Source organism: Octodon degus, unplaced genomic scaffold (assembly GCF_000260255.1).
Source record: "Octodon degus isolate 3935 unplaced genomic scaffold, OctDeg1.0 scaffold00043, whole genome shotgun sequence".
In the NCBI taxonomy this organism is placed as follows: domain Eukaryota; kingdom Metazoa; phylum Chordata; class Mammalia; order Rodentia; family Octodontidae; genus Octodon; species Octodon degus.
Window position 1 is genome coordinate 11,679,128 of NW_004524619.1, and position 19,357 is coordinate 11,698,484.

A 19,357-nucleotide genomic window follows, 5' to 3' on the forward strand; every position below is an offset into this window, starting at 1 on the left:
TTTCAGTGTCCTCTCCTTCGACCATGGTCTTCAAAGTGGCTGTCTTTTGCAGACCGTTCGCTCCCTAAACATTTTGTGTGTGCGTGCTTTCAGTCAGGTTCAGGACTAGGTGCCATAACCCAGAACGGAGGACTTGGCTACGCTCTCAGCAGCTCAGGCTGTGGACAGACTGACCAGTGCACAAAGGGCGGTGGTCCTTGGTGGCAGGGCATGCCAGATGTGGCTGGTGGGCGCGCATAGCCTGCACGCTACGGACGCCAGACCACACTCTTCTCTATAACTAAGAAGGCAGGAGGGCTAGGGCTTGGAAGCTCTTCGTCCCATTCCATACTCTTCCACTGGACCTTCAGATCCAAGCCTGGAGGCCGCAGGCTTAGCAGAGAAAATTTTCTCTAAATAGCTTGATTTGGAAAAACTTGTTGGAGAAAGTTTCGTTAGGAAACTGCCAATGGTGCCTGCTCATGTTTATGGTGAGCTGTGGTCTCTTAAAGATTCACCAGCACCGGAGACTGACGAGAGCCCAGTCACACCATGGATCTGAAGAAGAAAGAAAAAAGAGGAAGATTTTGGCTCGGAAGGTAAGCCTGGTGGCTCTGAATTCTTCCTGTGAATTTTTGACCACATGTACGAAAACGTGCTAGGCCAGTGGTCTGTCTTTAGTGACAGATTTTGTGCTCTATCTCCTTGAAAGCTGCAGGTGTTTGCAGATGACTAGTTTTTATCTTTTTAAAAGCCACGTAATATTAGTAGAGCTGTGGACTGTGTGGTTTCCTGCTTGCAGGGCTCGCTGTGGAATGACGTAATTGGAAGAAGATTGGCTTGGGACAGTGAAGTCAGCATTCTTGGTTTTATTTCCCTCATTAGTTTTGGCTTGTGGCTTCTTCACTGTATAAGTTATGAGGTCAAAGGTGACTTTGTCTATAACAGACTGTGTGCCTGGAAAGGTTTTAACTAACGTAGCTGCAGCTACGTGTTGATTCCTTGCTTTTTCCCCTTCTTTTATTTTTAAAGAAATCAAAACGATCTGCTATTGAAAATAGTGAAGAGCATTCCATGAAGTACAGCAACTCTAACAATTCAGGTAACTGGCTGGAGATGGCAAGGGGCCCCCAGTCTAGAGGGCAGCGGCACGAGTCTCACTGGGGAGGCTTGGGGTTCTGCGGGCGCAGGTTGGGCAGTGTAGTAATGAATGCAGAGCATTAAAGAACTCTGTCCCAGCAACGGACTGTGTCAGTCTATGGGCGCAGGACTGAAGTGGTGGGAGGTCTCCACGGTTAGGGGCGCTCTGCCTCTTCTCTCCTGACTGTGCACAGGAGCACCTGAGACCACTCTGGTTAAGATGCAGCACCCCCTGCTCTTTGGCAGAGTCTGCATAAACTGACATTACGCAGGCCTGGCCTCTGCTCTGGACCCCACGCAGTGGAAGGCTCTGCACCCTGTGTGGATCAGGGAGAGGACTGCGTACTGGAATTTCAAGAGGCATCGTCTGGACAGGCCAAGGCGCTCTGAAGACCTCCCGGCCACTCCCAGCAGCCCTCAGCAGCTCCCTGGCTTGGGCTTGTTTAGAAGTCAGGGCCACACTGAGTGATCCCTGTAGCTCTTTCAGGTCTTGCACTTCATGGATTGTGAAGTAGAGTTTTGACATAGGGAAGGTTTCACTCTAAATAGGTAGCAGCTGTGGGAAGGGCGGTTGGAGGGCTGAGTATCCTTTTAGGCTGGAGAAGGCCCTAGCAGGGAGAAACTGAAGATGCAGGAGGGAGTGGCTGAAGAGCTAGGAGGCCAAGGGGCAGCCTCAGGAGCCCTGTGCTCAGGCTCTTCCTGCTCTCCCCCGAGAGTAGAGTGAGGAGGGGTGGGGAGGAGCTGAGGGGTGAAAAGAGAAGGGCCGCCTTGGTAGTTGTGAGGAGCTGGAAGGGCAGGAAGATCGGTTGGCCCAGGAGTAGAAGACCAGCCTGGGCAAATGGCACAACCCCATTTTAAGGAAAAAAAGAGGAAATGGCAGGAAGGGAGGAAGCTGCAGGAAGAGAGGGAGCTGCCGTGTTCGCAGGCCGGGAGAATGCCTGCCGGAGCGCTGCACCGGATGATTGGGTGCCGCCCGCGGGCTCAAGGGACCACAGTGGAGCCGGGAATGGAAAGCTGGAGTGGGCTGAGCAGAAGGAGGGGTGTCAGGCAGGGAGGACTGAGCCAGGCTCCTGGGGACAGAACCGTGGCCCGCAGGCAGCTCCAGTGTTAGGTCTCTTCCTGTCGGGAGTGTGGCCAGAGGCGCTCTTCATCGCTCTTCATCATCAGCAGGCAGAGATGTGGGTCTGCCTGGCAGGGAGCCGTGCAGCCTCTGGTTCTGCAGGAGGCGGAGCAAGCCTGACTGCTCTACCCCTTCTTGGCCCTTCCCGCAAAGCTCCCAGACGGGAGCCCAAGGACTCCACGATGCCTTGCACCTTCAAGGAGTAAACTAAGTCATCAGTCTCCTCACTGAAGCATGATGAAACACACCGAGTCTTACCCCCTTTTCAGTAAAAGCCCCGTCATCTTTTCAGGGGGCTGCGGGAATACTGCAAGGAAGCAGCGGTAGCAAGCTGCAGGGAGATGTGGTTTGACGAGGCCATTTCCCAGCACACCCAGAGTCTGCGAGGCAGCAGCGCACCCTCTGGGTCATGGTGGAATGAGGCGGCTCTATCCAGACCAGCCGCTGGTGGCTTCACTGATGACAGCCCTCCCGTGGGTGTGCGCTGTCGGCCTAGGAAGCACCAGGCAAAGAGCCTCGGTTACCTCCCCTTGTGTGGAGCGGCTTCTGGTCACCCTAGAGGAGCCTTACGTAGGACCTGCTGTCTGCTCCTGAGGTGCTTTCCTGGCAAGCAAGGAGGACATTTTCTAGGTGCTTCAGTGCCACAGCGAGGTGCGAAGAAGCCGTGCACAGTCCGGGCTCTAGGTCCATAGGAAGCACACAGCGAACGGGACTTTGCTTTGCTTCATTGTCAATGAAGATGTCTGCTGAATTTCACGGAAGAAAAGGATTAGAAAGTCCATGGACTGCGTGGCCTCGCCTTCTCCCCTGGAATGTACATACTGACAAAACGGAAATTGTGCAGAATGCAGTGCCAGGGGATACCGCGAGGAGCGCTTGCTTTCCTTGTCAAAGCCCTGCCAGGTGCTGGGCACCCCTGAATCCTGTGCTGCCCTGCCATCGCCTAGGCGTGGGGCTGGGAGAGAGATGCTGCGACCGACTGCCTGAGCCGCTTGCTTTGCATGTTGGCGTCAGATCAGGCGAGCTGAGAGGACCTGGGAACTCAGCCTGACGAAGGACCCGGGGAGGAGGTGGACCCTGCCCCGGCTGCTAGCCTGTTGCACTGCGTCCAGCATCCCAAGTTTCTGTCCTTCTCACATGGTAACCTGAGTGCAAGGCCAGGTGCAGACTCTCAAACAGTGGGCTTTGGTGGGCACCAAACTCCAGGCGCCTCTCGCCAGTGCCCTGAGCATCTCTGTTTTGTCTTAGCAGGGTCCGGGGCCAGCTCACCGCTCACATCCCCGTCATCTCCGACTCCACCCTCTACAGCAGGTTAGTAATGTGGGGAGGGGGCGCGCCTCCCTTGTCCCCTCCTCCTGCCTTGCTCCAAGCATTGCAGGGACCAGACAGCACCAGCCTCCTGCAGAGACCAGAGGGACCCTAAGGTGGCAGTGTCTTCTAGGAGAAACTCGGTGTTCGCTGGAATGGGCTAGCTTAGAGCTGCGCGGCACCTTTGGTCAAGCGTTGCCTTTGCTGAGGCAGCTTATCTTCAGAAGAAACAAACAGTTCATTATCTGAGTATTTCGCTTTCACTAGCCTTTGTTTTGCAATTATGATTTAGGTCAGATACTGTCAATTGCTTTTGAAATATTTAAAGGTATTTATCTTGGGACTACTGAAAAACTAATCTGATTCTGTAGAATAGTCTAATACTGTTTCTGCTTTCTTCTTTATTTTTTGAACTAAAACCACTCTTCTAACTGCTTTGAAAGGTCAGTAAAAGCTTCCTGGAGCAGCCTCTCTGTTTACTTCTTAAGCAAATCAGGTAGTCGGACTGTCTGAGGAGCTGGTCCTGCCATGCAGAGCACATGGGTTGTTCTTGGAGGGTCCCTGCAGCTGCTGGAGAGGAGACTCAGCAGCAGGACTATCAGACGTGACAGTGTTCGTATTGTGGACAGTTGTGGTGGTCTCAGGGGCTACCAAGAGCGTTGCCCGCTCTCTCAGAGGCTTGGAGCTGACTTTCCTAACAACAACAGGCGAGTGCAAGGGGTGGGGAGGCAGTGTGCCCCGGCTGCTTGATCGTGAGTGCTGGGGGCTTGCTTACTGTAGAACGCTGTGGGCCAGGGCCAGTGTGGAGCAGCCCAGTACCTGACGCATAGACAGTATACACTTCTTGTCGTTGTCAGCAGATTTTACAAGAACTTCCCTTAAACTGATCAAGACAGATCCTTGTTTTGTGAAGGTGACCTACTTAGGCTGATCCAGAATTTCTAGACACTCATTGCCCAGCCTAGATAGAGCCATTTTCTAGAAGACAGGGTATTAATTTTATACCATTTGGGCATATTAAGGAAATTAGAGAAAATTACCTCCATAAACCCTCTTTTAACAAGGAAGGTGTCTGCTAAGTTCCCAGCCATACACTGTGTATGTCTAAATGCCTTGAGGGCCGAGCGTAGTAGTGCACACGGTAAGCTTAGCACTTGGGAGGCCGAAGCAGGAGGACTGCTGTGTTCAGGACCAGCCTGCACTGCATAGTGAGATCTTGTTTCAAACAAACAAGGCCTTGAGGAATTCACAGTCCTTCAAACTTCTGGCGGAATGTTCTACCTCTGCTTTAAGTGGAAACTGTCTCAGCTGGATGTGGTGGTGCACACCCCTAATCCCAGCACCCAGGAGGCTGAGGCAGGAAGATCACCAAGAGTTTGAGGCCAGCCAAGGCTCTACAGTGAATTCAAGGCCAGCCTAAACTGCATAGCCAGACCTTGCCTCAAGCCAAACAAAACAACACAAGTGGGAACTATTTCACACAGTAGCAAATTTTCATGAGATGGAAATAAATTTGGGATTATCTGAAGAAGGGTAGGGATGTAGCTCAGTGGTAGAGCACTTGCCTAACATGCATAATAACCTGTGTTTAATCTCCAACCCTGGGGGTAAAAACATTTTTAAAAAGCACTTGAGCCAAGCACAATGGTGCACCTGTAATCCCAGCTGCTCCAGAGGCTGATCTGGGGACCACAGGTTCAAGGTCAGTTTGGGAATTTAGGGAGACCTTGATTTCACAATAAAATAACAGGTCCTAGAGGCCCAGTGGTAGAGCTCTGGATTCAGTGCCCAGCCCTGCAAAGTACATTAATTGATTAAACAAATAAAGCACTTGCCTAGAATGAGAGAAGATAAGAATCTTACGATTAGAGGTGGTACTGGGAAAGATGATCTGAGGTGATGGGCACCAAGGGATTGGCACCAGGAGATCCCTAGCGCCACGCTGAGGCCAGTCATGGGGATCTAGAAGGAAGGCGCCTTGAGGCCCCAGTGCAGAGACTCATGATGTTCTGTTCACAGAATTATCAGTGCCACCCCCAAGGACAGTACTCTGACCTCTGCTGGGGATATCTTGTACTACAGCTCATGAAAATAGTAATATTTAGCATTTTCTGGGCAGGTAACCTGTGCTTCAGGCCCCCTCTGAAATACCCACCTTAGTTTACTCGTTCAAGACTTTTCAGGAGGCATTTACAGGGAGCCTCAGGCCTGCCAGGGACTGCAAGGCCTGATGTTACAGAGGTGAACGGTCGAGGCTGCAGCTCTGAGGGAGTCTCCCTTCTGGAGCCTCTCTGCAGCTTAAAGCGAGGCGTAGTGCACCCAAGTGCTTTCTTTGGGGTCTGCCTATGGTAATGTTTTATCTCCTCCACACCCCTAAGTCAAGGGGTCCTCACCCAGCAAACTAGTACACAGCCCGCTCGACTTTGAGCTTCGTTCTGTGCCCGGCCTCGGGCAGACCCCAGTGGGTTCTGCTGCCTGGGGCAGGTGGGCGAAAGTCCCTGTTGACAGATTCCCGCAGGCTTCCTCTGCAGGGCCAAGACATGCTGAGCCCCAGGCAGCAGCTTCCAGCCGCTCAGCCCTGGGTAGACCTGCAGGCCAGGAAGGCTGGCTCCTCCGTGGCCCATCTTCTCACTGCCTCTGCACCCTGCTCATCCTGCTGCTGGATTCGTTCACTCCAATTTACAACCTGGAGGTCAGGGAGCTAGCTCAGTGGCTTAAACACCTGTCTGGCAAGCACAAGGTCCTGAGTTCGATCCCTGGTACCAAAATAAATAAATAAATAAATAAAAATTACAACCTGACTTCTAGACTAAGATTATGGGTTTTAGTGCAGCTTTTCGAGGAAATACTATTTTCAGAAATGGAGCCAGACATGGTGGCACATGCCTATGATCCCAAGCACTCTGGGAAACTGAGGCAGGAGGATGACAAATTGAAGCCCAGCCTGGGCAGTTTTGCAACTCAACCTTGTCTCAAAATAAAAAAGGGCTGGGGGTGTAACTCAGTGTGCAGGCCCTGGGTTCAATCCTCAGTACAACCACACACACAAAAAGGAAAATGGTTTTGTGTTCAAAGACTGGAATTAATGAAAGAATTCCTATAGAAGATAACATCTCAATCACAGTTGACCCCAGAACGTGTGAGACCTGCCCCAGGGTCTGGGGCCCTAAGCTTGGGAGCCACTGCTTGCTGGTTTGGGAACCTTGGGCCAGTGCTGGGCCTGCAGGTGCTGGGCCTCCCGATTTACCAAGGAGCAGCTCAGGTGCCGCGGCCAGCCCTGCGGTAAGAAGGGTTCTGTGAGTTACATGCGGGCTGTGAACACTGCCAGGCGTTCAGAATGTGGACCTTGAGGGGATCTGTCTCCGCGGCTGGGCTTTGCCTACCTCCTCTGTAAAATGCAAAGAGCAGAAGTTAGAAGAGCCCCTCCTAAAGCACCCCGTAACAAGCATGCTGTAAGTCTTGTGTGGATCCCACCTTCTGGCAGTTGGCCCGGTGGCCGGGCAGCTTAAGCAAGGTGAATTTCTTCCTGAAAGCATGTTTTCAACATATTTTTGTAGATAAATGTGGTCTTCCTCTCAGTTACCTTAGCATGGAGAGAGGTGACCTGCTTTCCTCACAGGGGGCCTTGTGGCTCGTTCCTTCCCAGTGCTAGGCAGGCCCTGCCCTTGGCTGTCTGCGGCACCTTCCTCGCGGCAGCTCTGGTCCTTACCAAATTGATGGGAGGAATATCTTTGCCTGAGGCTGTCGCCTGTTTTCTGGTGAAGTGACTTCCTCTAATTCTGCCATTCTTTTTTTTTGGTGAGAACATTCTTTTTTGCCAAAGATTGCTTTCTGCCTTAGAAGGTGCTTCCAAGAACTTTAAAACTTTATCCCAATTTATGACATAGTAAATCTCATCAATTAGTTTTCTGTGGAGACATAGAGCTGAAGTCTCAGTTTATGTGCATACTCAATAATCCGGCCCTCCCCCACCTTGGGAACAGATGGGTCAGTTGCTTTGCCATTTTTATTTATATATTTATTTATTTTCTAAGCAGATTTGCAAGAATATTTCAGGAAACCTAGAGGACAAAATGCTAAATTGTTTTTTGTAATCACAGCTAACGTAGTTTGAGTACTTATTTCGCGCCAGCTGCTGTTCTAGTTGGTTTGTAGTCATTGTTTCATTTAGCCCTCCTGAGTACCTTCCTAGCCAATGAGAGTGGATTCCGGGTCAGCTCCACTTTACAGGGAAACTGAGGCTCTGGTGAGGTGAAGGGAAGCTGGCCAAGGTCGCACAGGCGGGGGCCAGCGGTGTGGGGACCTCAGCTCAGTACTGGCTGTAATCATGCTGGCTGCGTGCATGCCCGGTGACTTCACTGCACTGTGCCTGGCCCCCGACGTAGAGTGGAAACCCGGCCGAGCCCGCCCCACACCAGCCCGCGGGACCTCGGGCAAGTAATTTCCACTCGGTGACACTGTCTGTTGAGAGAGCCTGTGCTCCTTGCGAGGTAGCCGTAATGAACGCCACGCTCTGTGAGCAGTGAAGTGTGACCAGGTGTCTGCCAGGAACGCCCTAGTACTGGAGAATTCCAGCCCTTCTTGCTTACAGTTTCGTATTAGGCCATAATTTTGAAGGAGAAGCCATAGTTCCTAGGAAACCCAGTCTGTAAGAATGAGTGGAGAGGGCCGGCAAGATGGCTCAGTGAACTAAGTGCCTGCTTAGGCAAGTGCAGGGACTGGGGTTTGGATCCGGCACCACATGCCGTGCTGGCTCAGCCCCCTGGGGTGCACTGAGCCAGCCACTGAGGCTGAGCCTGGTAGCGCACACTATAATCCCAGCGCTGGGGAGGCTGAAACAGGAGGATCGCTATGAGTCTGAGCTGCGTAGTGAGACCCTGTACCAAATGCATTTAAAAAAAAAAAAAAGATGAATGGAGAAAGGGGAACTTTACAATCTGGAGCTGGAAGGACCGAGGCAGAAGAGAATGACTGAGGGCTTCAAGATCAGGAAGGAGGGGTAAGGAAGACATAGTTTGGGAGGGCTGGAGCTTCCAAAACTTGCCTTGACAGATCAAAGTCTGCAACCTGTTTAGGTTCAGAATCTGTCTCTGAAGCATAGCCTCTTTCTCAAAAGGGGTGCCCCTTTTGCCCTCCTTTCCTGCTGCCCCCAGCCACCCCTCTGGACACTCAGTCTGCTCCCCTTCAAGCCCAGTCACTGCTGGAGCTGCTGTCCTCCTCAGTGTGGGGACACGGGGGAGGGGCAGTGGCCAGCCGACTCCCAGCCTTCCCTGTTGGTCTAGAGCCGCCCCAGTGAGTGGGCAGGCTGCCTTCAGGAGGTGGGGGTGGGAACTCTGGGGCTCCCTAGCTGGGAAAGCCCTCTGTCCACATTTAACTCGAGGTCGGATCACTTTCAAGAAAGCATGACAAGCCTTTGCCTCACTGTTTCTTAAGTGTCTGCCATGCCCTGGAGGGATGGCAGCCCGGTGGCCCTGTGCTTCCGCTCCTCCCAACTCTAAATTGATGAGTCTCTGTTTAGACAGGGAAGACTTGCTTGGAAAATGCTTGGGTTTTCCTTACCACTCTCCTTTTTCCCCCCAGTTCTTTTTTAGTCTTCTTGCCCACACTTTCTCTCCCTCAGGCATTCCTTCCTCTTGTCATAAATTGTTCTTGTTCAGTAGTGGAGCCGGCACCCTGGAGACACCCGCTGTGCTCTCCAAGGGGAGAAAGACTCCCAAGGTGCTTTTCCAAGTGAATGTCGTGCTTCTAGATAAACAAAAGCAGTACTGAAGTGGTTCAGGAGAGAATGTGAAGAGGGAGGTGACTGGCTTGGTGCCCTGGTAGCATTTGCCCATTCATCATGTTCCTGTGGCTCGGAACCACCGGTGGCCCGTGCGTGACCGCCCCGTGGTCACAGGACGCGGGTGGTTCCGAGCCACCATCAAGGAGACCACCATGTTACAGCCCTTGTGCGCATGTTACCAGGGCTTCACCGTGTTCAGAAGCCAGGGCATTTTGCACTGAGAATAAATGCATGTGATTTAGGCTAGAGTTTTACTGTCTGTTTGATTAAATGACACTAAAACCTGAATAATGACTTGTGTCCCCTTTCTCTCTTTCTCTTTGCTGTCTTCAGTAGAGCATGCACCATTTTGACCGTGAATTTTCGGTAAAGTAAGCTATGCTGATTTCTCTCTAACTTTAAAGATGCTCTGTTTCTGTGTGGCAAGTCGGACCCAGAACTTGTAGATCACTGAGGTGGTGAACACGTGGGAGGACACACTGGAGGCTATTTCCTTACCTGAACATCTGAGCGAAATACAGCATCTTTAAAAATCACCACCTATTCATTTCATTTTCATTGTGACCTTCAAAAATCCTCATTTTCACTCTGATTTTTATTTAAAGTACAGCTCTAAAACTCACAAATCAACTGCCTGGCATTCTGGTGTATTTTAATTTTGGAAACCGTGACTGTCAAAATCCTGTTGCTGCAAAAACGTTGGTTCCTAGTCCCTCTGACATAGAGGAGATGTGTTAAGTGGTTGAGTGTTTTGGTTATGGAGACTGGCTCTTGTAACAGATGATGGGACACAGTTCTTAAGTATCCTATAGCTCTGTGGGACACGAAGCCAGCACTCTCCTCCCTGAGGCCAAAGTGAAGGTGGCCATCAGGAGCCGGGCTGCCGTGTGCGGGGAGGCCACGGCTCTGTGCCTGCCTTGGGGTAGTGGGCAGGTCTGCTGTGGCTCTGGTGTGGCCTGTGGGCCCTGGACCTTCCCACTTGGGCGTCTGGAGCTGTGGAGCCCGGCGTGTTGCCTGCTGCCAAAATGGGGCTGAGGATGGGGTTCTCGGGTGTCCTTCATGGGAGACTGCTGAGGATGCTGACCTAGCCTCTTGCCTGCAGCGGTCTTTGCCTGCCTGGCCCCCACCAGGGTACAGGTTCCAGCTAGGCTTGGTGGAAAAGCCTTAGGGAAGGGCAGAGTAAGAGCTGTGTCTTAAGAGCACATGAGAAGGAAGAGATCAGGGCTGACTGCCGTACTGCACCGTGCTGTTTTGGGGAGCCCCGTCCCTTGCCCTGGGGATAAGGCCCTGGGCAGCCTCCTGGCAGGGGTAGCACCCACGCCTCAGCATAGGCACCACACAGTTGTTTCCAGGCTTGCCATGGCCACTGTTACCAGAGTGTGGTACTTTAAGTCTCAATGGGCCTTTTTTTTCTTTTGCGGTACCAGGGATTGAACTCGGGACCCTGCGCTTGCCAGGCTGGCATTTATTCTACTGAGCTTTCTCCCCAGCCCCTCAGTGGACCTTTAAAGGCAGCTTGTGGCCCATAAAACAGGCAAGAGGAGAGGCCAGAGACAGGGCATATGCTATCTTTTGTCGTTGGATGCTGTGTTCCTGCCACCTCGGGCTTGGCCTTCTGGCTCCTGGGCCTCTCTGCACTGGCAGGTTGGCACTGGCCTTGCTTGGCCAGGCGATACTTATCAGGCTCTGTGACCCAGGCCTGGCGCGGAGTGGGCCTGGTGCCCGAGCCTCGTGGCTGAGCCTGGCTGAGTGGAGGAGCCGTCAGGGTGATCTTACTCTTCCCCGTGATGACCAGTCTCCCTTCACACAGCCCTCAGTGTCCACCCGTTACTCAGGCATAGGCCACAGCCCTCCCCACCAGCACGGAGGACAGTGTATGTACACGGCCTGTGTTTTCAAAGCGATTAAGTGGCAAGTTTCAGCCTTTACTTGGGAAATAAGGATCTAATTTCTGACCCCACCCACAACTCCCACACTCTGGAAGTGCAGCTGTCCTCATTTCAAGCGCTTGGCAGGGAAAACAAAGTCAGAGGTTGGTTCCCCGTGAGACCTCGCACTGTCATTCTATGGCAAGAGGCCTGGGCCTGCCTCCAGCTGCCCGGCATCCTGGGCCGGGTATAGCAGGCACTGGGTGGCCAGCCTGTCGCCTTTAGTAGGACCTCCAGCACTGCTGCAGCCCAGAGTGGCCCCTCATCCTGAGCCCTGTGGGCACTCTGCAGTCGGACAGCAGAGCACAGAGCTGGGAGGCGGAAGCCCTAGAGGTCAGCCCCAGTCCCGCAGCCCCTTCTGGACAGGAGTGCCGCCACCCCGTGTGGGCGCGGCGCAGCGCAGCGCAGCGCCTCTTAGCCCTCCTCGCGCCCACAGCCTCAGCAGGGCCCCTCCCGACAGCCGCTACCGGAAGTTTTGTAGAGGAGCACTTGCAGCCCAGTCTTATACCTCAGCACTCACTCAGGCTTAAAATCATATTTATCTGTATAATCATGTGATCTAGGAACAGGTTCTCATGATCCATCCCAGCACCAAACATAAGTACTTCATCCATTAGTCATTGCTGACTACAGCCAGTGCAAGGTACATGGTGTTCATCGGCCTGAACTTCATCTTTATTTGCATTGTTATCATTTTCTGAGAATTCCAAGATCGCAGTGCATGTGTGTGCCTTTGTGTCATTCTTTAATTTCAGCTGCTTTAGGTTGGGGCAAAAGATACAAAAGAAGGTAAGTAGTTTTGTGATTTGCAAGACTGGCTTTTGCCTTTTGGGATCCGTAGAAAGGATGTCCCCTGTCACCAGTGCTCCCGCGTGACTCCTCCGTGCCGCTTCAGTGATGTGGCTGTCTGCCGGCTATCGCTGCAGCGTGGGGCACTGCCTGGGAGCGGCTCCTTAGTGTAACCCCAGGGCGATAGAGGGGAGTGACAGCCACAGCCAGTGGAGTCTTAGAGTTGCTAAGTTCACAGGAGATGTGTCAAGTGTCTACTGCACAAAGGCCTACAAAGCAGGGCTAACAGTTCAGCCCCTAACTCAGAAGTACAGAATTCAGGCTGAGGCAGGAGGGTCTCAAGTTCAAGCCCAGCCTGGGCAATTTCAAGATGTGTCTCGGAAAAGAAGGCCTGGACCAGGCATGGCCAGTGCCTGCTTATAATCCTAGCACTCAGGAAGAGGTGGCAGGAGAACTGCAGCAATTCAAGGCCAGCGGAGGCTGTGCAGTGGGTTCAAGGCCAGCTGAAACTACACAGCAGGTCCTGTGGAGTGAGCGCAGGAATGTGGGCACAGTCCAGGGGTAGCAGAGTGCTTCCCCAGCATGCAGGTGGCTGGCCCTGGGTTCCACCCCCATACCAGCGCCACACACAAAGAAGCCAACATCACTGTGCCTGGAGCCAAGGGAAGCACAGCTACCTAGCCGCTTCCTTCCCTTGCCAGACAGGATAAAGCTCTACATTCTGGCTCCCTTGATGCTTCTGTACATGTGGTGCAGTTCCACTTGGCTCCCCAGATGGGCAACCAACTGCAAGGAACAAACTTGAGCGGGACTCCTAGGAACGCCACCCCTGGGAGACCACGTCCAGCCCCAGCTTTGTGCTCCTCATAGCTGTTAGCGTTTTGCATTTCTTCAGTCCAGCCTAGTAGGCAGTGTCTGTTTAAACAGACCCTGGCCCTGGCTCTTGCCAGAATGCCAGGTGCCTTGCCACGTTACATCACTTCTGAGCTGTGGCTGTCCCTTTGGAGTTAAGTGGGATCCCAACAGCCCAGCCCACCGCACCATGGGCCTTCACTCCTAGCCAAGAGTAGGGAGCGCTGCTGGGACCTAGCCAGTGGCTGGTGCAGCTTCGTTTTGGGACCATTACTAAAATTTGGGAACAAGGTCAGTCTTATATTACCATGTGCAGGTAGCTTTATCTGTGGTGTTTCCATCTTTTCTCCTGTTACTTGAAAGGAACAGCAACCTTTAATTCCCCTGCTGCATCTAGCTTTTGTGTTCAGTATTTCTGCAGCCTCCTGAAGTTGTCCTACCAGGGGCTGAGCGGCCGCAGCGTGGGTTTCGAGAAGGTGGATGACCACTGTCCCTTCCCCTCCCCACAGGGCCGTGTGCAGTACCTCCACCACCTCCACCGCCGCCTCCACCAGCCGCTGCCCCTTTGCCTCCGGTGAGCACAGAGGCGCCCACTCTGCTCCCAGTGCAGGGTGTGAACGGTGTGAGCCGAGGGGCCTTGCTCAGCTCCATCCAGAATTTCCAAAAGGGAACTTTGAGAAAAGCCGAAACCTGTGACCACAGCGCTCCTAAAATCGGCTAAGTTCTTGTTTACACCAGGAGGGCAAAGTTCTGCCCGCTGTAGCTGAGCCCAGGGGAGCCAGCACCGCCAGTGCTGTCTGTGCATGCTCCGAAGGGGTGGCCCGGGGAAGGACCCTACGCGGAGCAAAGTCCTGAGCTCCTCAGCAGCACTGGAGAGGAGCCTGGGCCGCGCTCTCAGCGGGTCTTCTGGGCAGCCCCTGATCTCAATCAGTATTTTCACAACTAAAGGAAACAGAAACAAAAGCAATGGCAATATTTCGTCGCAGCAGAGAACGGCCTTTGTGCTGTCGTCCTGCTACCCCGTCAGAAATGTTCTTCTCTCGGCTCATTTTCCTGAAGCATCTTCTGGGCATTCCTTAGATAACTCATTTCTGCTACCTTTATTTTGCCTCAGACATTAACGCTGCAGCCCAAAGCATAGTTACACTGCTGTGTTAGAGCCAGCCGAGTTGGTTTTCCCTGAGCTCTGGGGCGCACAGGGGCTTTGCCCAGAGTCAAGCTCCACCAAGAACCTCCTTATGGCCATGGAACTCGGGGCTGCAAGATCAACTCCGCTGGACCCACAGTTCTTTTTATTTAGAATACATTGTAAGAGACAACAAAATACTACCGTTGAAAGTTCCTGCCACTTGAACGACGTCCATGTCCAGCAGCCGCCAAGGCTGGGTGATCATTATTGCAACACGAGGGAATCTGGCATCTAGAAATCAACTCTACTATTCAAAGATTTATCCAAATATGTCATCTTTTTAATGTCATTTATTAGAAATATCTTTTATCCTATGATTTGCTTAAACTTTAAAATAAATTGCACTTTAAAGGATTATAAATCCATTTTAAAATTCAAGTACACACATCAGTGTTGGTTACTATGCAGAGAATGTTATTGTGTACAGTTTCATGTAACCTGTGATAACTGTTCAGCTGTATTTTTTATTAAAATAAACCATGTCAAGAAACATGTTGTATGCAGATATTTCAAAAGAGAACTTTCAATTTTACCTTTTGGGAACAAAGAGTCATATAGCATTCATGTTATTTTGTCCGCATTTTCCACTTTATACAATAAGCCTGTCTTACTATTTAAGTTAGAAACTACCTACATGATTCTGTAATTCATTTAAACCTATCTTTTCTCTCAACTAAAGTGTATGGAGAGTATATAAAATGTTTCTGGCAACAGGGGGAAGTGTTCACTGCAGAGGGAACTTGGGCGTGCAGCGTGGCGAAGCTCTCCTGCCAAGCAGTGCGGTCTGCTGCGCGACCCGACGGGAGGCCTAGGCCGAGGCCTGCGGTCGGCGCTGCCGTTCTGAATGAAGCTCTGCACACATGGAGAAGAGCGGGGAAGGGCTGGGAAGGCAGGTCAGCGGTGGGGGCTGCTAGACGCCCGAGGCCTGGGCTTGAGCCCGCGCCCAGCTCCACCAAAAGGAAAGCGAATCAAGCAACTGTAGACACGATCACCTTATTTTCCATTTGACATTAATTTCTTAATACAATTTTAAGACTTCTGCTCATATTTATTTCATGAATATAAAAGTTACTGAGTTACGAATTCCTTATCAAAACACTTTAACAGTATATTCATACAATGTCTTTTGTACATGTAAGTTATCTAGCTGTATCTCTCCTCAGGACCCTGATCTTTTATATCCATCTCACTCAAAGAACAAGGCAGCTGTAACAGACAGAGTGTGGAGTCGGGCGCAGGCGTGTAGCGTGAACACTGCAGCACACTTAGCGTTTACGGTATAGAAATACCTATCACTGCCTCACAGGTGACTTTACGAACAGTAAGATCCTGCAGTCCAACCCCGAGGTCCCAGCAAGTATTTTAAATAAGTTTCAACAACTTCACGTTCAAGCCTGAACTAGATATTTAGTGTCTTCTTTATTGCAAATATGATGTCTTTGACCTGAGGTACAGAGTTGTCTTCTAGAATCTTTGCGTAAGGCATAGGGACATCAGCGCCGGTGACCCGCACGGCAGGGGCATCCAGGAAATTGAAAGCAGGGCCTAGAAGAGAAGGCAGGCTCGCGTGGGGAGGCAGGGGAGGCGGCCGCGCCCACCCCCAGGGGAGAACACGCGACGAGGGTCCACTCGGGGTCCTTCCTGGCTTTGCTGTTAAATCATTTACCCACAGGAGAACCGCCGACCTGCCAAGTCAACGTGCAGTCAGCGCGTCACCCCGGGCCGGAATCTCCATCTAGCATGGAGCCGGGCACACAGTTTACTAAAGCGTCACCGTTTCTAGCAGCAGTGTCTCTGGAATACCTTCCATGATCCTGGCACAGATCTCAGCTCCTACTCCGAACTGCGGCCAGCCTCCTTCCACAGTCACGAGATGGTTAGTCTTCATGACACTGGCTTCTATAGTTTCGATGTCCATTGGTCTGATGGTACGCAAGTTGATCACCTGAACAGGTAATAAAATAACCTTTCCAGCGCCACTGCAGTACAGACATGGCCGTGACTCCACAGAGCGCTTCCTGACCTGCCGACAGAACACCACTTACCTTTTTTTCTTACTAACCTTTGGGTATAGGAAAATGTATTGTACCTACGGACCGTATAGGAGTCTACAGAATACATAAGGAGAAACTACTTAAGACAATCATCTATCCCTCCTCTAAGCAACTCTGCTCATTAATAAGATTCATTTATTCTTCCTGGCTTTGACATTCCTCTTATCAAAACATGAGCCAGCAGTTGAGTGTCCAGTGTGTACCAGGCGGCTCACTAAGGGTTAACTCTCAAGTGCACTACTATCCTTACTTTATCACTGATGAAACTGATAATCAGAGTGCCTGCCTTGCCCAGGTATAACCAGCAACTGGTAGGTCCCATGACAAGGTTAGAATCATTGGGGTTCTATTGTGGTATTGGGGACGGAACCCAGGCCCTGCTCTCAGCCCATTTTTATTCTGAGACAGGAACTCACCAAGTTGCTTAGGCTGGTCTTGAACTTGCAATTCTCCTGCCTCAGCCATCCAAAGTCCTGGCATTACACCCATATACAACCACATATAACTAAAATCACAAAAGAATCTCTTAACCTTTTCTCAAGTCCAGCTCCCATGCTAGATCCTCCCTCTCCGTGTGTGTGTGTGTGTGTATGTGTGCGTGTGTATTTGGTACAGTCTTACTGTACAGCTTGGACTCCTAGTGATCCTCCAGTTTTCAGCCTCCCTAGCACTGGGATTATAGATGTGCACCATCATGTCAAGTCTCAGTGGCTGGTTCAGTGTGCCTGGGGGCAGAGCCAGTGCAGCATGTGGTGCTAGGGATTGAACCCCAGTCCCTGCGCTTGTCTAAGCAGGCGATTAGTCCACTGAGCTATCTCAATGGCTTGAGAAAGTAGGTACTATTCTAAAAGATCTAATTCCGGGGCTGGAGGATAATTCAGAAGTCTAAGCACCTGCCTGGCATGTGCAAGGACCTGAGTTTGATCCGTGGTACCGCATGTTGTGCTGGCCCAAGTCGCCTGCCAGCCACCCAAACTGGACACAGTGGTACAGACCTGTAATCGCAGTGCTGGGAAGGTTGTGACAGGAAGATCACTACGAGTCCAAGCTGCATAGCCAGACCCTGCACTAAATAAATAAGTAATTTTTTAAAATAATAAAGGTTCTAAAATCTGGTGAGATTGGTTGGGTATGTTCAGGGTGGTATGGCTCTAAGATCTAACATCTAAGTGGTAGAAAGCTATGGTAGAGGTGTGTAAAGCCTTAGCAGTTTTCAACTTTAAGCGTAGTAGAACTGAGTGACAAAGCACACTCTTCCATCCAGTTAGACTGTTATAAGCTGAACATGGTGGTGCACACCTGTAATCCCAGCACAGGGTTGGGGGGCAGGACTATCAGACCAAGTTCCAAGCCAGCCTGGGTTATGCAGGGCATTCTGAACTGCACAGCAAAACTCTGCCTCAAAAAACCAAACCACAAAAACCTCCTGTTATGGAATTCCCTGTTAGTGCATCTTACTTTAGTCAAGAGCAAGTGGAAGCCTACTCACCTCACATTCCACTCCCTCTTTAGACAGTACTGTCGCGGCTTCTAAGCAATGGCCCACAGGTCTTGAATGGGAAACCACAGTTATATGTGTCCCTAAAACAAGGTCACAGACCAGAGGTCAGGTTTGAAGCTACAGATGCAGCACCACCCTGCAGCCGGCTGTGGCCGCTGCCTAGAGAGGAAATCCAGCTACTGGACCGAGGTGAACCCGAGGTCCTCCCGCCTCTGTGGGGAGATCACAGGCACGCACACCAAGCCTGGCTTCCACGTTAACTTGAGCTCAACCTTTCATTTTTTAGTCAACGTAAATGGCTTATAACTTTTAGATTAACTATGGCGTATATAGAGGAGCTGGACTTACAGTAATGGCTACAGGTACCCTCAAGTTCTCTTACCTTGCCTTTCTACTTTGGCTTTTCCAATGGGAATCAGAAAGTCTTTTGACTGAGCTTCTGCAGGTAATTCAAAAGGAACTCCATACATCAGTTCATTCTCTAGCACCACCACTGCAAAATATGACATGCAAGTGAGGTAAACACATACAGAATGCCTAAAAATGCATACTACTAGGGCCAGCGAGATAGCTCAGCAGACTAAGTGCCTGCTTTGGCAAGCGCAGGGACCACGGTTCAATCACTAGTCCTGCATGCCATGCCGGGGTGTGCTGAGCCTGCAACTGAGTCTGGGTGTAGTGGCCCATGCCTGTAGTCCCAGCCCTGGGGAGGCTGAAAACAGGACACCTGAGTCTGAGCTGCGTAGTGAGACCCTGTCCCAAATATATAAATGAAAAAAAAGATGCATACTACAAGAATATTCCACTTGTGAAGTTTCACTGTTCATTAGGAAGCCTGATTTCATTTCTTTTTTTGGTCTTTTTGTGACAGGGTTTTGCTATGCAGCACAGGCTGGCCTTGAACACACTTTGTAGCCTAGGCTGGCCTCAAACACACTTTGTAGCCTAGGCTGGCCTCAAACTCAGCACTCATCCAGCCTCAGCCTCCTGAGTATGGGGTGCTGGGATGACAAGCGTGCGCCACTGCACCCAGCAGCAAGCCTTGTTTCTATCACGTCCAGTAGCTTACGGATAGTTTAGGTCAGCAGTGAACCCATGACACACGTGCTGCAGCCTGCTGTTCGCTATCATTGAGGGCTCTGAGAGGTTTGCATCACTGGTTTAGGTGCTTAGTCTTTGTAGTTTCATTGATTTAACTTCACTAGGTGAAGCCAGTGTGGTGGGTGTCTGCAAGTTAGCAGTAAATGTTTTCGTAAATGGCCTCATTATAGTCAGAAATAAGAAATACAAGCACATTGTTTTGTTTTGGTTTTTTTGTGGCTGGCTGAGGGCAGGGCTGGCACTGCATGCAGTGCTGGGGACTGAACCATGGTCCCTGCGCTTGCCTAAGCAGGTGCTTTAGTCCGCTGAGCTATCCTGCTGGCCTGCTGCATTCTTTATTATATCTACATATCATCATCATATGTCTAGACCTAACTGAAGCCTATTATGCTTCCTTTTATCTATTTCTTAAAATAACAACTCACCACAGAAGGCGGAGGTACGCTTGCGTGTCACGGGGGACACCTAGAGCAGTGGCAGGGCACCTCCCCTCTGTGTAGAGAATCCACCCACATGGCATAGCCACCCCCTCAGACAACCTGACCCCAGCCCCCCTAGCCCATGCCACGCCAGGTGAAGGAGAGGAGGGCAGGGGAGTAAGCTCAGGCAGATCC

The 19,357-nt window shown here is 51.3% G+C and overlaps 2 protein-coding genes across 2 annotated transcripts in view; one reads left to right on the forward strand and one right to left on the reverse strand.

Annotated features, from left to right (window-relative positions):
- The window catches only part of Pxk (PX domain containing serine/threonine kinase like), a 55,880-nt gene extending 40,500 nt beyond the window's left edge, over positions 1-15,380 (forward strand). Inside the window, exons 13-17 of the mRNA XM_023715728.1 lie at positions 426-578; positions 1,012-1,081; positions 3,491-3,550; positions 12,013-12,046; positions 13,408-15,380. Of these exons, the coding sequence (XP_023571496.1) occupies positions 426-578; positions 1,012-1,081; positions 3,491-3,550; positions 12,013-12,046; positions 13,408-13,594 (504 nt within the window). The 3' untranslated portion in view covers positions 13,595-15,380. The remainder of the gene's footprint in view (positions 1-425; positions 579-1,011; positions 1,082-3,490; positions 3,551-12,012; positions 12,047-13,407) is intronic.
- A 94-nt stretch (positions 15,381-15,474) lies between these two features.
- Pdhb (pyruvate dehydrogenase E1 beta subunit) overlaps positions 15,475-19,357 on the reverse strand; it is a 6,822-nt gene continuing 2,939 nt past the window's right edge. Inside the window, exons 7-10 of the mRNA XM_004631669.2 lie at positions 18,025-18,209; positions 17,631-17,722; positions 15,891-16,032; positions 15,475-15,632 (exon numbers count right to left, since the gene is read on the reverse strand). Of these exons, the coding sequence (XP_004631726.1) occupies positions 15,487-15,632; positions 15,891-16,032; positions 17,631-17,722; positions 18,025-18,209 (565 nt within the window). The 3' untranslated portion in view covers positions 15,475-15,486. The remainder of the gene's footprint in view (positions 15,633-15,890; positions 16,033-17,630; positions 17,723-18,024; positions 18,210-19,357) is intronic.